This window comes from Lissotriton helveticus, chromosome 10 (genome assembly GCF_964261635.1).
Source record: "Lissotriton helveticus chromosome 10, aLisHel1.1, whole genome shotgun sequence".
NCBI lineage: Eukaryota > Metazoa > Chordata > Amphibia > Caudata > Salamandridae > Lissotriton > Lissotriton helveticus.
Window position 1 is genome coordinate 1,105,717,800 of NC_136071.1, and position 24,085 is coordinate 1,105,741,884.

At 48.2% G+C, this 24,085-nt stretch overlaps 1 protein-coding gene across 5 annotated transcripts in view; it reads right to left on the reverse strand.

Moving 5' to 3' along the window:
* TOPBP1 (DNA topoisomerase II binding protein 1) overlaps window positions 1-24,085 on the reverse strand; it is a 303,450-nt gene that overhangs the window by 180,518 nt on the left and 98,847 nt on the right. For all 5 annotated transcript variants that reach the window (XM_078663859.1, XM_078663862.1, XM_078663863.1 and 2 more), the window contains 3 exons: window positions 22,181-22,428; window positions 19,626-19,945; window positions 5,283-5,455 (listed from right to left, as the gene is read on the reverse strand). In XM_078663859.1, coding sequence (XP_078519985.1) covers window positions 5,283-5,455; window positions 19,626-19,945; window positions 22,181-22,428 — 741 coding nt within the window. The remainder of the gene's footprint in view (window positions 1-5,282; window positions 5,456-19,625; window positions 19,946-22,180; window positions 22,429-24,085) is intronic.

The window sequence follows — 24,085 nt, forward strand, 5'->3', positions numbered from 1 at the left end:
GCTGGGATATGAAATCTATTGGCTTTTTCTATCAGGTGGACCACTCGCCTCATATTATCATGGGTCTGTCGGCCCTTGATAAAGCCGGACTGGTCCGGATGGATGAGGACCGGCATTAAGTCCTGTAGCCTACGTGCAAGAATAGAAGAGTATAACTTAGCGTCAATATTGAGGAGGGCTATCGGGCGATATGAAGAGCATTTGGACGGGTCTTTCCCCATCTTAGGGATAACGGAGATCACCGCCTCCGCCATAGATCCCGAAGTCCTCTCAGTCGACGCCATTTCATTAAAGAGGGAGACCAGGTAGTCACACACCTCCGATGCGAACGTCTGGTAGAAAAGGGCGGTGTAGCCATTGGGACCTGGCGCCTTATGGAGTTTCAGAGCCTTAATGGCGTCCAGCACCTCCGTTCTTAAGATGGGGGCAGCCAAGAAGTCATTCCGTTCTGTAGAAACTTGGGGTATAGGGAGCTCCGCCAGATAACTCGTCTGATCCTCAGAATCGAGGGCATCCCCCGCGTAGAGATCGGCATAAAAGCGTCCAAAAAGGGCCGCCTTGTCCTCATCTCGGTGGTGCAGGTCACCTGACGAGTCCCGGATACCTCCAATGTAGTCCCTCTCCCTCTTATCCCGAAGTTGGCGGGCCAAGTGCCGTCCCACCTTGTTCCCCTGAGCGTACGAGAGGTGGCGGAGCCTTAGGAGGGTGAATTCCGCCCTATTATTGTAATGGGCCTTTAATTTCCCCCTAACCGCTGTCAAGGGGCGAAGGGTCAGTCGAGACGGGCGGAGTTTGTGCGCTTGTTCCAAGGCAGCGAGTTTCGCCTCTAACCCTTCCCGCTCTTCCCTCCTCAGTTTGTTAAGGCCAGCATTGAGGGCCAGGCAAGTCCCCCGCAGCGAGGCCTTGCAAGCATCCCATGTGGTGAATACAGACATGTCCGAGATGGGATTAAGGGACAAAAAGTCCCGAATGGCCTTTCGTAGTTCCCTGCATGAGGTGTTGTCCCATATCAGCGCGGCCGGAAAGTACCACTTGCGAAGGTTGTCACCCTTTGCCGCCCAGTGTATTCCAAGGACCAGCAAGCTATGATCAGACCCAGATAGTGGAAAATGCTGGAGTCGCGGACATCTCCCCTCAGCGCTTGGCTCAAAAAGATATGATCTAGGCGGGAATAGGAATGGTGGACATGAGAAAAGAAGGTGTAATCTCGGGACTGGGGATGCAGGGAGCGCCAGCCGTCAATCAGGCCCAATTAACTCACCAGTCGCCGCGTTTCAGTAGAAAACAGGCCAGCGTCGGACCTCTGAGTGCCAGAGCTATCTAGGTCCTTGTCCCACACCATATTAAAGTCACCTAGCAGAAACAAGTGCCCCTCCACAAAGTCCCCCACTCTACGCAGCAGATCTTGGAGAAAGCTATTTTGGCCTGCATTGGGGACATACACTACCACAAAAGTGCAGAGCCTACCATGCAAGAACCCCATGATCATCAGCCAGCGGCCTTCCCTATCACAGTTCACCCCCATTGGCTGGAAGTGGAGGGACGCGCGAAATAAAAGGGCCACCCCTCTATGTTTAGTGGAGGCTGAGGATCTGTAAATGAGGGGGAAATGCCTGTGCTTAAGGCGTAGCTCATCTCTGCGCGCTAAATGAGTCTCTTGGAGGCCCACCACATCCAGTTGGTGATCATTTAAGTATTTCCAAATTTTCTGGCGATTCTGCGGGGAGTTCAGATCTTTCACATTCCAAGTACCAATACTAACTGGCATCGTAAAACATGAAATCCAGCCGCACAGCTATCGCCTTGTCGATGAACCCCAACATACCTCCCACCTCCCACGTCTGAACCCCCCCTGCACTCCATCCTCACCACCCCTCTCGCTAGGCTGCCTCTCCTCCTCCCTGAGCGACTCCCAGAGCCAATCCCCAGGCTGTACCAGAGGTCCTGCCAATAGCTGCGCCAGCACCTGAACAAGAAGTATAGTTGGCACCATAGCCAAGGCTCGCGCCAACAAACCCCAGAAGAAGTCCCAAACCAAAAGCAACAGTCAAACCACACATTCCGGTCACCACCACCCCCCTGTGCAATCCCACCAACTCCCCTACACCCCCCCCTCCCTACTCCCTCAACATACCATCCCGGAACCTTCCCACCCAAAAAACAGAAGAGCAAAGGAAGGATACAAAACGAGTAACAACAGCTCCCATGCGAGGGCAAGTGTAGTCGCCCCCCTGTGGTGGGGGAAGGGGCACCAGTGTGTGTGCCCTCCGAGGGCCGGACTGTGGTGTCTTCCCAAAAGTACATGTTACCCACAGTACCTGAAGGCGAAGGGCCCCTCCGGCGCCATAAGACTTCGCTGCAAAGCTCAAGCCGCCCCAGAGCTATCCTGTTTCGATGGCACCGACACAGATGCAACGGAGGCAACCGCTGCCCCCCGCTCCTGCAAGCTGGTCGTGCGATCAGGCCGTCTCAGGTCCCTTTCTCGGCCCACTCTCTGCCAAGATGGCGCCCGGCGTCTCCGCCTCGAAGGGGAGCCCCCGTCATCGGAGGCAGGGGATGCATCGTCAAGGCCTAAGATGTCCCTGGCCGCCTGAAGACACCGGACCTGCACCAGTCTGTTCTGCCACCTGAAGATGAGGCGAAAGGGGTGGCCCCAGGAGTAGGATATAGACAGTTCCCTGAGATAGGAGGTTATAGGACGAAACTCCCGTCTCTTCGGGAGTGTCGAAGCCACCAAGTCCTGGAACAGTTGGGGGCGATGGTCTCGGAATTGCAAAGATGGGGATTCCCGAGCCTTTCGGAGAATGCGCTCCTTCAGTTGGAAGTCGTGGACGCAGACCAAAATATCGGGGGAGGCCCCCCTCCGCGTCTAAGCAAGCCGACCCTGTGGACCCTGTCCATCCTGACGGCACTCACGTCCTCGTCATCAAGAACCTGCAGGAAGAGCGCTTCCACATATCCCCACAAGTCACCAGCTTCTCCGTCCCATGGCACCGCCCGGATGCGGATGTTGTTCCGGCGGGAACGGTTCTCCAAGTCCTCCGCGTGCGCCTGGAGATCCAGGTTCTGTTCTGTGAGTCGGATTACATCTTGCTGTAGCTGATGCACGTCGTTCTCTACACTGAGGTCATGATCCTCCAGGGTGGCCACTCGTTCTCCTATGCCGTCCACATCTCTCCGCACCTCGCGAAGGTCCGAGGCTAGTTGAGAGAGGAGCTCTGAGATGTCTTCCTTTATGGCGGCGAAAAGTTCCATCATAAAGGCCTTGGTGGCAGGAGCCTCATCGTCGTTCTGCTTGGGAGACGCGCTGGGTCCAGGAGACGCCGGCTGTTGGGTCCCCTTCTGTGGTGCTTCCTTACCAGGTTTCCCTTTACGCTGTGACGCGGACATCGTGGCGTCGTTGGGTCTCCCACCTACCAGTGGTGGAAGAGGGCCCCAGTCCGCTGTGAGGACACGTCGCAAGCCCCACTGTAGACAGCGTCAGTTCTTCGCAAGGACAGCTGGCTCCAGCCCAGGGACCAGTCGAACCACCACTTCAGCTCCGGGACTCCCAGGCCCGTCTCCAAGAGGCGAACCCTGTGTTTTTCCAAAGCCGCCTCAGGTGCCGATACCGGACTCAAGCGCCTCGCGATCCGCCTAGCATCACGTGGCGTAGGCCGCTTGCCACCACTCACTCAGCCCGGGTGCCTGTGCAGGTCCCTTTTGCATAGGCGCCGCTAATGCGAATGTTCAACGCAGGGCTCCCTGCCAGCCAGACCCCTCCAAAGATCAGGGCGCACCCCCCACTGCAATCGTCCGCAGCCAGGACTCGCGCTGCAGCAGGCAACTGCGTTACTTCTGCAGCGGTCGTCCCATAGTCATGCGCCAAGCAGGTCCACCCGCAAGCCAGGTCCCAGGGGGTCTGTCCGGCGCCGCGGAGGGTCGCCGCCGCTGCACAACGCCAGGCAGAGTCTCCCTCCGCACCTTCAGCGCTACAGATGTACACAGGCCAGGCTTTCTAATTGCGGCTCACCGCCGCAGCAACGCAGCTCCCCAGGCGAGGCACAGGCAAGGTGGCGTGGTAGCACCTCTGGGCGTTCCCCTCATGCGGTCAGTGTTCCGGGGAGATTCGCCTCGGCAAGGCAGCCCTACCCGTCAGGTCCGATCAGGGACGGGGGGAGAAGCAGAGCAGCCGCGGTTCACGCCGTCCCCTGCCGGCCTACACCTTCGGCACCCTCCTACCAGCCGCAGCGGAGTCTCTCGGCGAGGCCGCGCTTCTCCGGAGCCTGGCGCAGCACCCCCGGGAGGCGGCAAGCCGAAAGCCGAGGGCGCCGAAGTCACTCCTGTGCGCGGGCCTCCACCCGCGTTCGCTCCTCCGCCCACGTTCGCTCCTCTCTTCCGCGGCGTAGGATGTCCGCCCTCTCTCGCCACTCGAAGGCCAGGGATCGCAGGGCCGCAGACCGCCGTTGTGCCTGAGACCGCCTCCAGGCCTCAGCTGGACGAATTTGTGGCACCGGACCCAGCCCCTCCGCCTCGGGGGTCACAGCAGGCAGTGGGGGAGCCGATAGCTCGCTGCTCCAGGGGCTAAACAATGCTAAGCTGAGTTTGGCGCCGGAGGGACTCTGAAAGACGTCTCACTCCGTCGCCATCTTGGGCACGCCCCCCTGAAATGTTGTTTTATGTTGGGTGGAAAGAAGGGCTTAAGTTACCTAATTAGTTTTAGCAGACATATTCTTTTCTGATGATTTGGATTAGTACAGGAATTTATTCTTGACCCTCTTTAATTAACTTCACCTTTTCTTGCTTATAACTGCACCAATTGACAGTATACGTTTTCCAGCAATGGAAGAAAATATATATATATTGCTATTTTGTTAACCTAGCATTGGATTAAAAATGTTTATTAAAAAAAACAAATAGAGTGAAGACTTATAGCTCAATTGCACACTCAGGTTTGTAAAAAGAGGCAAAGATCAGACGAATCAGTCATAACTTCGAGAAAAGGTCTTGGACAGTTGCAAGTAGGTCGGCTACATATGGTTCTTAATATATCTCATCATATTGACAAAAAAGGTTACTCAAAGCAACTTTGCCTTTAGCAGGTAACTTCCCACAAACAACAAAGATGTACACTTCGAATATTGTTTTTTTTCAAGAAACAGAAATGCATAATGATTATTCACAATATTTATGTTTGTTTTTTGCATTTTATAAGTAAATGCTTTATGAACAAGAACATTTCTTAGTCAGAGGTTAGTGTCCAGTAGTATCAGGTAAGCAAAGCAAACATGCATATTACAAACCTTGCTCCAAGTAACGCAGCCAAATGTAGTATAGCATCTCGTTCTGCACCGGCAAATTGGCTCACGGAAAGTACACATTTTTCAAGTGGAGTGCAGCCTTCAGCCATGGTTACTGGTGTGAAAAGAGGATGGGACCGGGGATCTAAAAGAGTTTCCTGTTCATCACACATACCCTGGAAGAAAAGGCCATTTATAAACCATTAAAACAAAATAGGAAAAAAGAAAAATGTAATAACAAAATGTATTTCCTGACATGGTCTGTCTCCTGCTAAAATGACCCGATAAGGACTTTCACAAAGGATTTACCAACAGACAAACATGCAGTAAGTAAAAAAACAACGTCATTACTTTTCAACTCAATCAAAACCCATATAAATGGTTACATTAATCTCGTATTAGTATCTGGGTATGTCCTCTGCAGGGGGTCGAAGGGGAACAAGAGAGTTATTCATTCTTCCACCCAAAAAGGATTACTTGTACCACAACACATATGTCCTTCTTAGTGAATTGAGCATCACAAGTAAAGGTACTTGCAGTTGTAGTGATTTTTTCACTTGAGATATCCAGTGGATGGCATGCAAATTGTGCCCAAACAAATATGTTCATAAGTACATGCAGGGTCAGGTCATTGGGAGGCCAGAATATCGCTTTACGCTAAGGACGTCCTCCTATATATGGCCGATCACAAGCGCTACCTAGCCAAAGTGATAAGCATCATTAACAACTTTAGCCATTTCTCCGGATACACGGTAAACGGAGCGAAATCACTGATCATGCCAGTCTTGCCTAAAAACTGTGAGATACGGGTGACCACAGAGGGTTTCACATATCTGGGGAGATCCCACTCTCTTCTATGAGAAGAACCTCCTTCCCCCATTGAAAAGGCTGATGAGTGACATTCAGCACTGAATGTCACTGAACTCAGGAGAGGTACACTCTTCAAGATAATGGCATTACCACGCTTTTGATATGCTCTACACAACGCACCGTTCCCCGTTCCCTCACAATAGTTTAAAACAAATTCCACACTGCGAATACTCCTATGGAATGGGGGAGCGGCAAGAATCACACTTAATAAGCTAACACGAGGGTGGTACGATAGAGACATTGCGATACCAAAGGGGATTTATGGACGGAGCTCTTGAGAAAATCAAACACTCACCCCCAGACAACTGATCTGGGTTTAATCCATCATCATTCTTTAGCTCACTTCACCACCCCAGTTCAGACATAGCCATTTGCAAATCCGTCTGGTTTCGGGTTCATAACCCTCATCAGCCAGGCTATCTGGAATCCAGTGGCAGAGTGAGCAAGGGATCCACGTCTGGGCAAACCCTGCCATTAGATTCAAGCTAGCCTGGCTGATGACGGCTGATCAGCCAGAAACCGGTCCCAGGATGCTTGTTTCCGGTTCAGGGAAGACCTGGCTTGGCAGTTCGGACTGACTGTTCCCATGAGGCACAGGGTCAGACTGATTTGCATATGGCCATGTCTGAACTAGGGTGGTGGAGTGCGCTAAAGAATGATGATGGATTAAACCCAGATCAGTTGACTGGAGGGGGGGGTGGAGTACTTGCAATGTTCAACACTCCGTCCATCATCCCCTTTGTTTTTGCTTTGTTCCCCCTAAGTTGGCAGGGTATGCCCAGACGTGGGTACCTTGCTCACTTTGACACTGGATTCAAGCTAGCCTGGCTTATGACGGCTGATTAGCCAGAAACCGGTCCCAGGATTTTTGTTTCCGGTCCAGGGAAGACATGGCTTGGCAGTTCGGGCTGGACTGTTCCCATGAGGCACAGGGTCAGACTGATTTGCATATGGACATATCTGAACTGGGGTGGAGGAGTGCGCTAAAGAATGAGGATGGATTAAACCCAGATCAGTTGACTGGGGGTGAGTGCTTGCAATGTCCAACACTCCGTCCATCATCCCATTTGGTTTTGCTTTGTTCCCCCTAAGTTGGCAGGGTATGCCCAGACGTGGGTCCCTTGCTCACTTTGCCACTGGATTCAAGCTAGCCTGGCTGATGACGGCTGATTAGCCAGAAACCGTTCCCAGGATGCTTGTTTGCGGTCCAGGGAAGACATGGTTTGGCAGTTCGGGCTGGACTGTTCCCATGAGGCACAGGGTCAGACTGATTTGCATATGGCCATGTCTGAACTGGGGTGGCGGAGTGTGCTAAAGAATGATGATTGATTAAACCAAGATCAGTTGACTGGGGGTGAGTGCTTGGAATGTTCAACACTCCGTCCATCATCCCCTTTGGTTTTACGATAGAGACATTGCCCTGATGGTTGCACAGAAGTACTATTGGGCGGTACAGCGGACTACGGTTAACAAATGGATACACCTACTAGATGATGAACCGTCGATCCGGATGGATCACCTGGTGATGCGTCCAGGTGGGCACCTAAGGGCCTTCTCTACAACGAAATGCCTGCGACAGTAGGGCCCAATGGCTGTGACCAGTGGTCTCTGGCATGCAGCACATAAAACACTGGGGTGGAAAGGTAGACTGACTCAGTGCACCCCGTGTTGGGACTCTGAAGCTTTGGGCACACTGGTGGCATACCTGGGGTTTGACAAATTGGACCTAATGGGCTGTCTAAAATAGGAGATTTATGGATGAGGGGTTCAGTACTCCCTTTTGCTGATCTCCGAAGGGAATATAACCTGGCAGATACTGAGATATTTCACTACCTGCAAGTTAAGATATGCCCTTCAGGCGGCCATACCTGTAGGGGAAGAGCTTCCGGACTCCTCCTCCCTGGAAAACAGTTTGCTAGATGAGCACATACCAAGTAAAGTAACTTCACTCACATACTGGAAAATCATTAACACAACCAACACACTTCTCTGCTCGCGTGAGAGGTGAGCCCTGGACTTGAGGGATCTAGGACGAAGAATGGCCGGAGGCGCTGGCCTTGCCTAGAGAAATAGCAATTAAGGCAGGATTTCGGTTGGTGCAGCTGAAGGTACCTCACAGAGCCTACTTTGCCTGTACCACAATGGTGAAAATGGGTAGGGCACTGAGCGCGTAACCAGGCGCTATACAAACTACTTTATTATTATTATTATTATTAGTGATACATCATGAAGAAACTGCGCCCAGAAGAGCACTTTCTTCAACATTATATGGGAATGTCCCGCCATACAGTCTTTTTGGGAGGCAATAGTAAATTGTATGAATGCCAGTTGGGACTAGACAATCCCTCCTACACCAAAGTGGTGCCGCCTTAACATATGGGAGGAATCGGACAGCAATCTAATGGGACGGTCCTGGATGACCCTGCGCCTGGCTGTAGCAAAACACAAAATAGCTTGCTGCTGGGGAGCAGACATAGCACCAAGCCTGAGCGAGTGGAGAAAAGATATGGACATGAATATCGTAGCTGAAAAAACAGTCTCCACCAATAGGGGATGTCCAAAAAAAAAAGGATAAAAGTCTGGGGCAAATAAAACAACTATTGCAGGGGGCTGTGTATCTCACCTACGTTTACTAGCTGGTCCCCAACCCCCTTCCTGTCTCTGGGTCCTCTCCGACCCAGGCATTTCGGGTGTGCGGTTCTGGAATGAATGATGGAGGGCTGTGAAAACTGAGTCGAATACTATTTAGCTGTATTACAGTGTTGGTAATGTGGTGTTTTTTTATGTTATTTTATGGTGTATTGAATTTGACTAAAGAAATGTAATAAAACATTTTTTATGAAAAGGACATGCAGGACTATTTTATGTGCCCTGTTTCAAGTGTATGTTTACCAGAGTGAAACCAGAAGGCATCTATCTCACTCTTCAAAATCAGTATCTTGCGGCATGATTATGTCCATTCTGCTAGAAAGGTATGCTTAGAACACCCCTTGAGACCACAAACTTAGCTTTAAAACTATGCAAGGAACATTCCAGTACCAACAGTAAGAAAAAAAATCAATATGAGATTGCAATGCAACTAGCTGTCGAAGACTAGACTGCCCATACACAACTAATAGCGGAGTATTAGATACAAGCTTCCTCACCTCATTAAGGTAATAGCTGAAAGCCACCTTTAAGTCAGCGGCACAGAAAGCTCACTCCTATGTTTGTTAGTTGTTAAAAACTCATGACCTCCCAGAGGTTTGCAGAAAAGGGCATCCTAAATTGTGTTTTGACAGTACAACTAGATTACAACGAGGTGCATGCTTGCAGAACAACAGATTTTGCAAGCACAACAATTGTGGTAAAATCTCATGGCTAAAGCTAGTTATAGAATTTACAGTCCACCATAAACACACCCTGCTCCATTGCTGGAATTAAGTAATGTTACTAAACACAGTCAATAAACCAGTGCATGAGGAGCTACGCGCGGATCCAAGATGGACGCGTGAGCAGAGGGTTCCCGAGACCCCTTCCGCCACCCTTATCTATCCTGGCACAGATCCTGATTTAGACGACGGGTGCTTCTTGTTGATGCCCTGCTGATACCGAATGCTTCTTCCAGACTTCGATTTGGCCGCCGGGAACTGGAATTGCAGCACTCCATAATCTGAGGCCTACGGTAGTGGCCATCCAGGGGCTCGAGTTCCCAAGGTGCCCAGGTGGCAATTGAACAACAACGGCTGGAGAGACGCCTCCGTTGCCCCTGTGGTACTTTCGGTTTCGATTTCGGTCATTGTTGGTGCTGAATCATTGCTGGCGGATACTGCTGCCCTGCTCTGCCGCAGACTTTCATTCGGCTGTCGTTCCTCGACCTCTCGATTCCTTCAGTTTGCCATAGGGGGAATCATTCTGACTAGGTCTCGAAAGACCCTTTGGAGCTCGTCGACCATTATGACGGGCAGGACGGACCCCGAGAGGCGTAACACCAGAGGCCCGAATCGAGGGGGAGACGCTCAGTCCCAGACTATAGACCGCTTTACTCGCCCGAAGGGATCCCCGGGTGGATCGAGTAAGTCCCCCGGAGAGGCTGGTGACGGTACCCCTGTGACTGAGGAGCCGACTTTGGCAGATGTTATGGGCGCCATTGCCAATATCCAGACTGCGATGGGGCAGCAATATGAAACTCTTGCTACTAAGTTGGATACGGTTGCGATTGAGGTCAACCTTATCAGGACAGACCTGGGGAAAACCAACGACCGGGTCAAATCTTTGGATGTGAAGACGGCGAGCCTAATTACAGATGTCTCAGATCTTCAGACCGAGGTCCGTGATCTTCGCATGGCTAGGTACTCGTTTGCCCGTCGGCTGGATGATTTCGAGAGCCGGGCTAGACGAAATAATGTCCGCATCGTGGGCGTTCCGGAGAATTCTACGGAAGTACCGACGGACCTTCTGGTTGAAGACCTTATCCAGAACTATTTGTCACCAAAGGGTCTTAGTAGTCTTTTCGCTGTGGAGCGCGCTCATCGGATTCCAGGCGGGAAGCCCAAGCTTGGGGCCGCTCCGAGGCCTATCATAGCCAGGATCTTTAATTACCGGGACAGAGACGCTATCCTGCAGGCCTCCCGTGTCAATGGTCCCACAAAGTTTGAAAATGTTTCGATCAGCTTCTATCCGGACTTCACCCAGGCATTGCAGAAGCAACGTATGGCCTTTACGGGGGTGAAACGACGCCTTAGAGACATAGAACTGAAATACGCCATGCTTTTCCCGGCTCGTTTACGGATTGAGCACAACGAACGCACATTTTTTTTTGATCGCTGACTGGCTGGACACTTTGCCGACACAGCGTACCAGCTCGGAGACTATGAGGGGTGCCGAGGGCGGCCTGGAGGACCTGGAGTAGTGAGTCAGTTTCGATGAGCCATTATTGGACGCTTTGCAGCGGCTCTGCGATAGCGATGTTTATACGCAACGGATACCCGGGGGTGGTTGGACTCGGGACTCTTCCTCCTCAGGGGATATTTTTCTCTCTTTTTGTAGGTTAGTTTAATGGGGCGACAGGCACACTGCAAGTTGGGGTGGCTCTCTGGTCTACCGCAGGGGTCCAGGGAGAGGGGTTGTGTGTTGAGGGTTCTCTGGGGGGTGGTGGGGGGGTCCTTTCTTGTCTGTTTATTTCGAGGCTCTGATTTGGTATCCTTTGTGCTTGCTCTGTGGAGAGGGGGACTGTTGTTTTTCGTCTGGGATGGGGGTTAGGGGGCTGAGGGTGTTGAGCTGGAACGTTAATGGTCTCGGGGATCGAATTAAACGGGGGATAGTTTTGCAGTACTTGAAGCGGCACTCCCCGGATATTGTTCTACTACAAGAAACGCATTTGGTGGGCAGTACGTGCCATGCGCTGAATAGGAGGGGCTACCGTTTGGTGGCCCACTCTGGATTCACCACTGGGTCGAGGAGGGCGGGTATCTTGGTTAGGAACTCCCTCCCCCTCGAGGTAGATGACGAGGTGCTGAATGATAGGGTCGCTATGCTGCTGTTGTGGGTCGATGGGAGGGGAAGACGATTTCCATCTTGTCTGTGTACGTTCCCCCTGGTCTGCAGTCTACCACTTTTTCGGATTTGGGTGGGGTAATCCTGGCGATTTTAATTCGGTGGTCAGTGGAGAGGAGGATCGACACCCTTGTAGAACCCTCCCCACGTCGCAGTTATGGTTGAGCCGTTTCATGGACACACTGGGATTAGCGGATTGTTGGAGACAACTTCACCCTGGCCAGCTCCAATACACCTTTTTCTCGGGGGCCCATGGTAGTCTATCGCGACTAGATTATATTCTTATTCCAGCGGCACAGATGGTCTCCGTGAGAGAAATTAGACATCTGGCGAGGGGGATTTCAGATCATTCCCCACTATGGCTCACCATTGATGTACGGCTAGAGTCCGGGGGTCGTGTTGCTCCTATTAATCCGTGGCATCTTCGTAACCCCAACATTAGTAAGGAAGTGGTTAAATGCATGGATTATTATTTTGCTGAGAATGAAGGGTCAGTATCCTCCCCTGTTACTCTATGGGAGGCGTGTAAAACTGTGATCCGGGGTCAGACACTTTCTTTGATTGCCAGCGAAAGGGGGCGCAGAACTAAAGAAGTGGTGCGGCTTGAAAATGATATCTCTGAATTGGAAGAACAGATGGAATCTGTGATTACGCCTGATAGCCTACACTCCTTGGCGCTTAAACAGTTTGAATCCAGAGCTCTGGTGACTGATGCGGCTAAAGCGATGCATCGTGAGCAGCAGGGACGCTTGTATGATTTGGGTGATAAGGCGGGGAAATTGCTTGCTTGGCTCGATAAGCGGGACAGAGTGAATCGTGTTGTGCCTGTTATTGAGCGAGTGGATGGTGTGCGAGTTGTGGACCCGGTCGAGATCGTTGAGGTCTTTGCCCAGCACTTTCGGAAGGTGTACTCGCCGGTCTCGGACAGACCTGAGGAGGACTCGCACCTGTTGCTCCGCGATATTGTGTTGCCTAGTCTCTCGGATTCGGATAGAGAGCTTATGGAGGCGAATTTTTCTACCGATGAAGTAGCGCTTGCTATCCGTGCACTCCGTTCTGGTAAGGCTTCGGGCCCGAATGGTTTGCCAGTCGAGCTATATAAGTTGTGTCCTGATAAAATGGCGCCGTACCTTCGTTGGACATTTTTGGCGTCGCGAGATCTCGGGCTTCTTCCCCGAGATCAGAGACTGGCGTCCATTGTGGTCATCCATAACGACGGAAAGCCCCGGGAACATTGTTCGTCATATCGGCCGATCTCGCTTCTGAATGTGGAGCCTAAGGTTCTTGCTAAAATTTTGGCGAACCGCGTGATCACTGTGATCGGCGAGTTGGTGCACCCTGATCAATCTGGGTTTATCTCCCACCGTAACACTGCACTCAATCTTCGCCGTCTACACGGTGTTTTGGCGAGGGCGGGGTCTCTTGCGGAACCGGCCATTTTGGTTTCCCTCGATGCCTCGATGGCCTTCGATACGGTGGAATGGCCCTATTTGTGGGCTGCCCTCGCTAAATTTGGCTTTGGTCCCAAGTTCATAGGATGGGTTAAACTGTTATATGAACAACCGCTGGCACAGGTGGTGGTTAACGGAAGGGTCTCGGATCCCTTTGTTCTCGGACGTGGCACAAGACAGGGCTGCCCTTTGTCGCCTCTCCTTTTTGCGCTTGCTCTTGAACCCCTTGCTGCGTGGCTCCGCTGGGAGCCCTCGCTCAAGGGTATTCGGTGGTCTCCTACCTTTGAGGATCGGGTTTCACTTTATGCTGATGATATTCTATTGTACCTCACTTCTCCCCGTAAGTCATTGGGAGTCCTGTTTGACGTCCTGAGCTCTTTTGGGAAGAATTCTGGTTTGGTTATTAACTGGACTAAATCCTGTATTTACCCGCTCGCGGGTGGACAACCTTCTCTGCCCCGCTTCTGCCCTATACCTGTCTCCAGTGGTGGTTTCAAATACCGATTTGAGCGTAATCTGCTGCCTCCGCTTGTCCGACTTCGGTCGTATGTGGCGGCATGGTGTGGACTGCCTCTTTCCCCCTTAGGGCGGGCGGCCATGTTTAAAATGATGTCTCTTCCCCGATTCTTATACGCCATCCAGAACACGCTGGACTTAGTCCCAGCTGGCTATTTTAGTGAAATCGAAGGTCCCCAGAGGAAATTGATTTGGGGCGGGAGACTGCGTATAGCGCTGGCGAAATTGACTTTGCCCTGGTATGATGGTGGGATAGCTTTACCGGATGTCAAACGTTATTATTGGGCGTCCCAGTTGAGTGCTATTAACCACGCCATGTATGGCCCTGTCCCCAATCCCGCTTATGATATGGATAAGTGGCAACTCCCGGGGGGCGATTATAATAGAGCGCTTTATTCCAAGAGTGACAGGAGGTATTTGACAGGCCCCACTGCAGTGGCACTGCGTGTCTGGGGTAGTGCAACGTCGGCCATGGGTTGGACTGATAAACTCACTAGGGCAACTCCTCTCTATGCTGCTGAAAGGCTGGGTGGCCTGTGGTCCTCGAAGGGATTCGATAGGTGGGACCTTATCGGTATCAGCAAAGTGGGTGATCTTTGGGCCACCAATAGAGTCAAAACTTTTGACGAGTTACAACGGGAATATAAGCTGGGTGATAGGGAATATTTTCGATACCTTCAGATCCGCCACGCGCTTGATTCGGTTTTCCCTGCTGGCACATCGATCCCTGAGTCTTCTCCCTTGGAGGATAGAATGCTTGATGGACATGTTCCCGACAGCACGATCTCCCTCATATACAAAAAACGTATTAATGTCCGTTCGGACCTTCTTATACAGCTGCGTGAGGCATGGACCGGTGACGGGCTGGAGCTAGACGATGAGGACTGGCAGGCTGCAGTCTCCTCCCCAAAGGAAGTTGCAATTCCGGCGCGTCTCCGACTGGTGCAGCTAAAGATTCTTCATCGCACCTATGTCATGGGTGCACGATTGATACATATGGGTTATTCGATGGATGGGCTATGTCGACGTGGATGTGGTTTGCTTGCTACTTTCCTCCATATTATATGGGAGTGCCCGGAGGTAGTGGTTTTTTGGACTCAAGTGCATGAGGTGATGAGAGAGGTGACGGGCGTCGGGCTACTTCCTGAGGCCCGGCGCTACTTGCAGAACATCTGGGAACCGAATGACTGCACCGTTGCCCAGACTCAGTGGGTCACATTAGGAAATATTATCGCCAAAAGAGATATTGCTCAACTCTGGGGGTCGCATAGGGCACCACTGGTCACGACCTGGGAGGAGAACATGGACTGGTGCATGTTTAGGGAAAAATTTGTATACGTCTCCAGGGGTAGGCCTAAGAAGTGGGGTAGGATTTGGGGTCAGTGGAATTCGTATCGCGGTGGGATTTGTGACCCTCCTTTTGTAGAGTCCCATGATGATACAGGCTCTCCCTGATTGTACGTTCCAGTTCTTTTTGAATTTTTGTTTAATGTAAAGTATTGCTCGCTCTTGGTCCCCACACCCCACCTCCATGATTTCCTGATGCTTGCTTTTCGTTGTCCCCCTCACATCACAAGTAGCAGCCCGTATATTGGTAAATTTGCCTCGTTTCTTTTTCTTCTGGGTTTTCTTTTCTGTTCTCTGTGTGTTATAAAATGGAAACCTTTTCTTCCTCCTCATTTACCAGACGCTTCTCACCACGTCATGCTTTTCCGCTGCCGGACCCTTGGGTTGTCGGCTGATGAGCTGTGTATTGCTTTATTTTTACTGTTTCGTATTGCTGACCGGCCTTGGTGGTTGTAGGTCTGTATATGTCCTTATTTTGCAAATAAAGGTTTTTAAAAAAAAATAAAACAATAAAAAATAAACCAGTGCATCTTTTGGCATCCAAGCGTCATCCCCTCAGAAGCTTCTACGTTAGGCTGAGTGATGCTAGGTGGAGAATTAGGCCCCTGAATTTGTAGACAGGATTCTAGGTTCTGTTTGCAAAGAGTGATGTCTCTCGATTTACAGATATATAGGTACTATATACCATGTTTACACATTCAGACTGAGGTCTATTAGGATAATCTGGTAAAGACTTATGGTTAGCTTCCCAACTAGTAAGTGGGCGAGAGATGAGGCAAGCTCTTCCCCCAATAAATGAGAAATGCTTCCCACTGTCACCTACCTCGATATCTACAAGCGAAGAAGAAAACTAGTATATAACTGGCATATCTAAGAGACAGAAAAGATGGTCTATGGTATTTAGGTTCAAACTGAGTGATTCTCCTTCTTAGGACATGCTCACTCAATATTTCTTTCCAGTAGGTGCTGAGCTGTCAGCGAGGTCGGAGATCTGTAAGCTTATGGCTTGGCACACCTTCAAAGGATTACGCGAGTACCACCCTGACTGAGACAACAGTGGGGTAACATTAGCCCCCGCAGCCCCTGTTTTGCAGGGGGGGCTCAAGCTCCAGGGGACCCCCTCCAGCACTGTGCACAGGCAGCAGGGCCCCTCGCCTGAGGGCACCTGATTGTGTCCAGAGGTGGAGGACCTCTAGGTACTTTGCAGGCCCCCCCCCCCTCAATTTTGTTACGCCACTGTGAGACCGATAACATGGTCGCTTTCCTTCACTAAAACAAATATTCCCATCATCTGAGGGATGTCTTCCAAAGGTTCTGAAAAATCCTCAACATACAGATATTATTGCACGCCAACACCTAGTCAATTGCTCCCAAGCAGGCCCATGTGTATGTTCTAGCATTTCAAGGATGCATCTTTGAAAAACCCTGACCTACAGCTGAGGTGTACGGAAGGGCCCATGTCTTGTGTAGTTGGGAGCGCCAGAGCCACAAAACAAGGGCTGGTTTTCTTCAGTCCATAACATACATGCTTATGTGGATGTTGTTATGGGTTTGTTTCCTCTGAAAATATAGTTGCGCCTGCAAACTCACTTTCACGCCCTAGATAACGTGATTATGATGATTCATGCTGACAAGAGGCCCATGAGGGAAAAGTACTTATTTGCCGTCACTGTGCTTAGTATACAAACCTCCCTAGACAACTGGATAAGTGCTGTCTGTACATGGTTTTCTATCAGTATTATTAGGCAGGACAGTAAGTCAAGATTTCTGGAAGATTCTGCTGTTACTCTACGAGGAGAAAAATCGGAAAATTCCCCGACAGTCCCAGAACCTGGAGCAGACAGGCAAGCTTAAGTTTGTTTTCGCGAAACCCTCAAGCAAATGAGCTTCTCTGGATGGCAGAGACTTTGTAAATAAGATGTGAAGTGACCCGAGGCAAATGGAAATAGACGGGTAACAGTAATATCTAGGTTCTGAGTGTGGCTTTGTGCTTGTTGTGGGAGCCATTTGGCGGTAGACTGCAAGCGGCTAGCTTGGTTGGACACATTTTTGTTTTCCACCAATGCCCAAATTCACTAAAAGGACCTTGATGCAGCTCCTTTATATTTAGTCAACTTTAAATACTAAAGCAATATGTGCACAATGCTGTTGTAAGATTCTCTGTCCTCCAAGAATAACATGGGAGTTAGGAAGGATCCTGGTTATAACAGCATGCTCCTGGCCATCCACCCATGTGGGTTACTAAACGTGTTTCCCTAGAATTGTCTTAAAGGTCCAGTTTGAGGAAACTTGTTCGGGAGTCCTAGGGTAATCAGTGGTTAGTGGGCACAAAAACGGATAATAAGGAAGGTTTACCTCATGGTTTGCAGTACCTACTGTACAGTTGGAGCAAAAACTGATTCCCAATTCTTGATCCACAGGAAAGCTACACTGTGCAGTATAAAGCTTACTTAGGAAGGCAGTGCAGAGAAGAGACTCTGTACATTTACTTGAATATAACTTTGTTCACAGCATAAATGAAGCTACTAAACACATAAAATGCAAAGGGCAAATGTACTGAAAACACATTAAGCACAGTTACTCTTTGAGAGTCAATAGCACTTTGTAATTACTACCAGGTTCATGCAGGTAATATCACAATACTAGTGAGAAACACAATTAGTGGCACCAAGGATGTTGGGGTGTATAATCTCCTTCCATTCAACACCCCCACTGCCCCCCCGACCCCACAGGCACACATTAATCAGGCGAAAAGGTTATGAATGTCCTCTAGTTTTTTTTTATAGATGCCCTGGTGTCAATGTAAGTTGCTTGAAAACAACACAAACTTTTTTGCACACTACTTTAAAAACGTTGGTGTATGCTCCAAACTAGGAGGGGATGGGCTACATGAACACTGGTGGACAGAAGCTACATTTGCTCACATCTGTTGATCAAAAGGGTCCTTCTTAGCTGGGTCTTGCTTGCATCCAAACTCATACCCACCTTACAAAGTTGAAAAGCCCTTCCCGTATTGCAATTGTGATGTTCAAGCTAGAACTGCTGTAGTGTGGTCACAGTTTTCTACTAGCACCTCCCCCAAAAAGGCATGTCTATTTCAGATGGCCAAGCCACTGAATGACGTTAAAAGTGTTCTTTGCACCAATCTATCACAGGCATTACTGTCCATCATGCTCACTCCAGCCTTCATCATTCACAGAGGAGATTCAAAATGTATTCTTGGACTGCAACAGTCAATCCTATAGCTTCACGCTTATCCTTCTGCGTATAAATAAGGTATACATGTATGCAACATCTACGTCCTGCATGGATGGACTGAGGAGCTAGTTGAATAGGACTTGCAGTCAGTTGTAAAGGCCACTATCCCTGGACACGCAACACTAAAAAATCCTATACACAGGTAGGATCCATCGCTGCCTTCACTGTCGGTATTGGAGCCCAGTGAGTGGACTGTAGTCAATCCCAAGAAAAGTAGGGTGCACACTGTGTGCCCATACAGACCACAAACCCCCTACCCCTCCAACTCTGAGTTAAATTCTGGTCACACTTGGCCCTAATATTACACACATTAACTGAGGACAAAAATCAAATAGATCCAGAATTGCTACATGGGGAACCCAGGACAAGGATGAACACTCTCCCAAGCCATGCAGAAGCTATCCCAACCGATGCCCTCCACTCTATCTGAATATAATGGACTTAATTTGTGCCTAGAAAAGACCGGTCATCAAATTGGGAAAGCCAGCAGGAATGAAGTGAATTATTTTGTGAGAATGCTTTACCGTCATGTTGGAATGGGATATACTGCTGTTCGCTTATCACCCATTTCCAGATAAAGGATCATAAAAATTCTTCAGAGAAGTTAGGTGAGGATGCTTTAAGTGAACTCTGATGCAGACAGTTCTTTGTGGATGACTGCAGCAGATTCCAAAATCTTGATCGTCATGCTCAGCATAAGCATTTTTCTGTAAAGGTAGGCCACCACATTTGTGTCGTCAGGAGTAGAATATAATATAATAATAATAATAATCCACATTTGTAAAGCGCACAATCACCCGTTAGGGTCTCTAGGCGCTGGGGGCCGTCGGGAAGATTAAGCAAGCTATTGCCCAGAGTCACATGGTGCTGGGCTGACCTGCCGCCGGCGCTAGGGATCGAACCGTGATCCCCAGATTCCAGCGTCAGTCGCCCTGGCCGCGGCGCCACACCTCTCTATAGTCTCATCTTAGGTATCCAAGCCACGTTTAAAAATGCGGGAGGGATTAAGATTTAAATTTAAGACCAACATTTAGAAGCAGATTTTCTTGAGTAAATCTTCAAAAATGTTTTCTTACAGTGAACACTTCAGTAAGGCACACATTTTCCCCCTAGATATTTGTTGTACGTACTGAACTATTCCATGACACCGTGCTTTCAAATTTCACATTTTAAATCCTCACTAAATCTTCAACAACAAAAAACACAACTTAAAACATACATGATCCCACAAACCTATTTTTTGTGTTTTGCTCCCACCAGGAGCAATATATAATTTATGTAAGAAACCTTAAAATGCATTAGACTGCACTATTCTGATAATTCAATGGGACTATTCTGATAGTTCAATGGGAAGCCAACAAATTCTTACCAGCCATGCATTAGTTACAACCTCTCCAACCGTTGACTCGACATCACAACCCAGTAAAGGAACCACAGCATAATCAGCAATGCCCCGGATATGAGGAGACTGAACTTTCCCAGCGTTCTTTGTAATAAGCTCTGTAATGATGGCCTGGTCTTTCTCAGCAAATCCCAGTACCAGGAACTTCCGTCTGCTGAATAAACCTTCTTCAACCATGGTGGAAGAGTCAGCAAGGCCACTCTGGCTGTTGAACAAATGGTGTTCATCTTGTGTGGACACTTGAGTAGACACATTGAAGTTATTTGTTTCCTGGGTACCTGGATCAACTGAAAAACAATCACATTAAGGCTAGTTCATAAATGATTTAATAACAGTGAGCAAATATAGTTTAACAATGCTCAACTACCAAGAAAAAGCTCTACTGAATGCAATGTCCTCTAAAAATCAGGCAATGTACAAGAACTTTAATTTAACCAAATGACATTGTTACAATCAATTCATAATGTTTTTAAATACAGGTTTTGAAGACATTTGTGAACCAGGCATAAAGTTAACCGTTGCTATTTAACACCAAATATCAACTATGCAGGAATTTAGAAAATAAGGCCAAGGCACACCTTGTATCTTTTTTAATTTTCCGGCGGTTTTCCCGTCCAAAGTAGGGGCGTAAAACAGGGGCTGCTATCTACTGCAGAGGTTGGGGGTCACTTTACAAAGGCAGGAGGCCTTTGAAGCTTCCCCTCTTCAGGCACTGTCCCATCCTGGGGGACGAGGCAGGATAACTCTGCCCAGAATCTGCATTGAATCTGGTCCCAGAGAGCAGGGGCTCTCTACCCAGGGGTCCAGAAACATGTTTGGCGGAGGCTGGGTGCCTACAGCCAGTCAGACACCACATCAGGGTTGGTCGGGATTCAGGGGACACCACTGAGGTGCCCTCTGGGTACATGGTACAATAAATCCCACACTGGCATCAGTGTGGATTTTTTGAAAGGAGTAGTTTGGTACCAAACACTCCTGTATTAAGGAAAGCCAATGTGGAACCAGAGTTGTCGAGTTCCCAGCCCATGTACTCTCTTATGGATACACTGGCACTTACAAATAACAGGCAATGGGGCACAATATTGTAGGGGCATATCTGCTCATGCAGATATGTACTCACCTGTAGTATAGTGCACATGGGTGACTTACCTATGCTGTCAGGCAGTTGTAGCTGGAATGGCACCCAGGCAGGGTGCCATGTTACTTCGTCATTTTCTCCCTCTCAGGGGCATGCATGCTGCAGTGGCACTGTTCAAGTGAGAGGGATCCCATGGGACCCTCATCAGCCCCTAGGCACACAGGGTACCATTTACTAGGGACATACATTGGGCAGAAGTACCAATTAAAGGTTTGCTTTAGGGAAGGAGCACTGGCACAGGGGACCTGGTTGGCAGGGAGCCTGTGCACTACATTTGAAACCACATCAAAACGAGGCAAAAAGTTGGGGCTTACCATGCAAAAGAGGCGGTTTCTCACACTGGTTAGGAGTGTATCATCATGCATGAAGTCATGAACTGTACCAAGACCATGCTAAACCTGAGAGTGCACTCTGTGTGTGGAACCTTAGCACAGTTTCCAAAGAACAACTTTAGTGGAGCAACCAAATCTTAATTTTTTTTTTTAAAAAGTCTTGCACAAGTATGTCTGTGTATTCCTAATCTGACTTTAAACCGCTGCAGATCACCTTACACTAATTGGAGTTTTATATTTTCGGGAACTTTATTTAATGTATAGCCAAGCTTTACTGTTTTTTTTTTTTACAGCACTAAACGCAAGAGAAGGTGTAGCCTTCTCTCCAGAATTCCTATCAAGACTTCTGTCTAAGTGCTTTACTCCCTCTCACTCTCAGAAAAGACTGTAGCTGCCTAGTGAGGCACATTTTCCCACTAAGGAACACCATAATGGTACTTTGAATCAATTTAACAAGCTCGAAATCAGATACTTCATTCTCCCTGTATTTGTCACCCCAAGAGAAAGCACATTCGGGGATTTTGTTATTTATGGGGCTCAAGGAGGAGCATAAACTGCCCACCATAAAAGTAAGAATAATTTTAACTCTATTGCCATTTATCTACCCTCTGCCAGCCCAAACCTCACCAACAAATGGGATCATAACTTAGGACGTCCGCGTCATGAACAAATTAAGGACAGAAGAAACAATCCCAAAAAAGGGGTGTGGGCGGAAGGTTAATATTAAATATGCCTCACATCGTAAATTCTAAATCAAAGTGGTGGATTCGCTGGAAATGGTGGGGTGTAAGTCAAGCACGGGCCTTGATTACCTCTCTGAAGCTACTATGCTCCGAAAGTGATATGCAACTGTTCCATGTAGTTCAACTGCTTTTACAAACTTAACATAGGGAAGAGAACAGGGACTAGGACACTAGAAGATTAAATTTAACTGTTACTAGAGAGTGCCCACATGCACGGACCGTCACTGAAAAGTTACAAATGTAATTCAAATATGAAAAGCACAAACACTGAATAGCAAGTAGTTTTATTTTGAATGCTGGCATTCTTACTCATTGTTGAATCACTCTCCATATACTGGGAGAGCAGCTCGTCGTCTGCTTGCTGTTGCCTCACAGGCGTCCTAGGTGATTTCTTTGCAAGGCTGCTATTCATTTTCTGAAGGGCTGGATTTGGCACAGTCTGCACTGCAGCTGGAATATCCGCTGGTCGGTAGTTCGCATGATAATACTGTTCTTCAGGCAGGAGACAGCCCTTGGAAAAACTGTCCAATAACCACTTCGCTGTCACTACATGGGGTCTGATGTGGGGGAGGAAAAAATAAGGTTCAGACACACAACTGAATCAGCAGGAAATTTAAAGAACCAAGATTCCTGGAATTAATTTACTTAAGCCTTTCGGCACAGTTGCAATACTTAGATCAGAGGAAAAAGTGATTTCAAACAGTTTGCACAGTTGTTCCAGTCAATGCTGACAGGTGAGGTATTGTTTTGTATTTTCATTTTCATTACAAAGCAACATAAAATTATTAAAATCGATTTCTATAGTACAAAGACCATGGTTCTCTTATTTCCAAAATATAAAGTGGATCAGTGAGAAAAAAGGCTGGAGCTTGGTTGTCACAAACAGCTTGAAAGTAGGACAACTAATACTGATGGAGCGAGATACAGAAGATTCAGATCAATCACCCCCATAACAAAGTAATATATTAATTTTGATTGCTGTGTATTAACTAAAACACACACATTACATGTGGGAAATGCTTTGCACTAACAGGTTTGATTAACATATTAATTAGTGATGTAAACGCATGTTTAATCTAGTTTCTGCATTTAAGTGGTGTAATAATGCATGTCTGAGTTATAATGTGCATTGTGTATTTGCATGTTGCTTTTCTGCTTTATTTTTAATGGCTTGCAGTGTGATGCTTTTCTGCTAGGTAACGGTTTTAAAGGGTAAATATTAGCACTGGTGGCTGGGGGGACAGAAAACACATATTCTGTGTATTTACATTTTCTTTTTCTGTTTATATCGTAGTTTTGGTGGGTTGCCAATTCCAAAATGGCTTTGTTTTTCCCGGTTCTGCGCAGTACAAAAAGCTTAAATCATTTTGCTGAAAGAAACTAGTCCAAGATCTGTCTTCACTGAAAACATTTTGCAGCTTCAGCTGACTATATTCAAGGACATTTTGATATGAACGCTGGTGAGTGGATGAGGGCCAAAGTGATAACCATGAGAACAGGTGAATATCTGCCAAGGACAAAAGCATAGTGCCTTTCAAAAATGACCACATGGAAACAACTGAATCACTGAAAATGAACATTTAAAAAGGCCTGTGAGGAACAGGAACTGTCGAACGTTTATTTATCAGTTTGCAAACAAAGTTATTCACGGACATCCTGGGTGTTTGAGAAGTGCATGGACAGTCGAATTTGTATCTGTCAGTCTTTTTAATCAGCAAGTTATTCATGGACATCCTGAAAATTAACAAATGCATTGTCGATTAACGAACATCCTGAAAGCTAATAATTGCAATGTCATGACCAATCAGAGAAAGGAAACCGGAAAGTGTTGAAACATTTGAGGGTAGAGAGTCAGAAAATTCAATATAAATATCAGAGCAAAATTGGGGTTTAATGCCATTGGAGCTGATCGCAGAGGGAGATGCTCTTTACAATGCAGCTGTTTGCAGAGATGCTGGGAGCCTGAAACTATGCCAGACTGCTCACTGATAAACCCCTGTAGGTTGGAGATTCGTTGCGGGACACTAAGCCTGGGTGAGAGTCTGCGTCCGAGGAGACTTGGGTTAGTAAGTATAGTTGGGGTTTAAAAGATGCTGGGTAGGCACGTTTTAATGTAAACATTTGTAGAATGAAATGCATGTTTAACTATGGTTTCTCTGATCTTTTCATGCAGAATTTCACTTTCAATTGCATTGACCAAGGTTTGATGTTTTA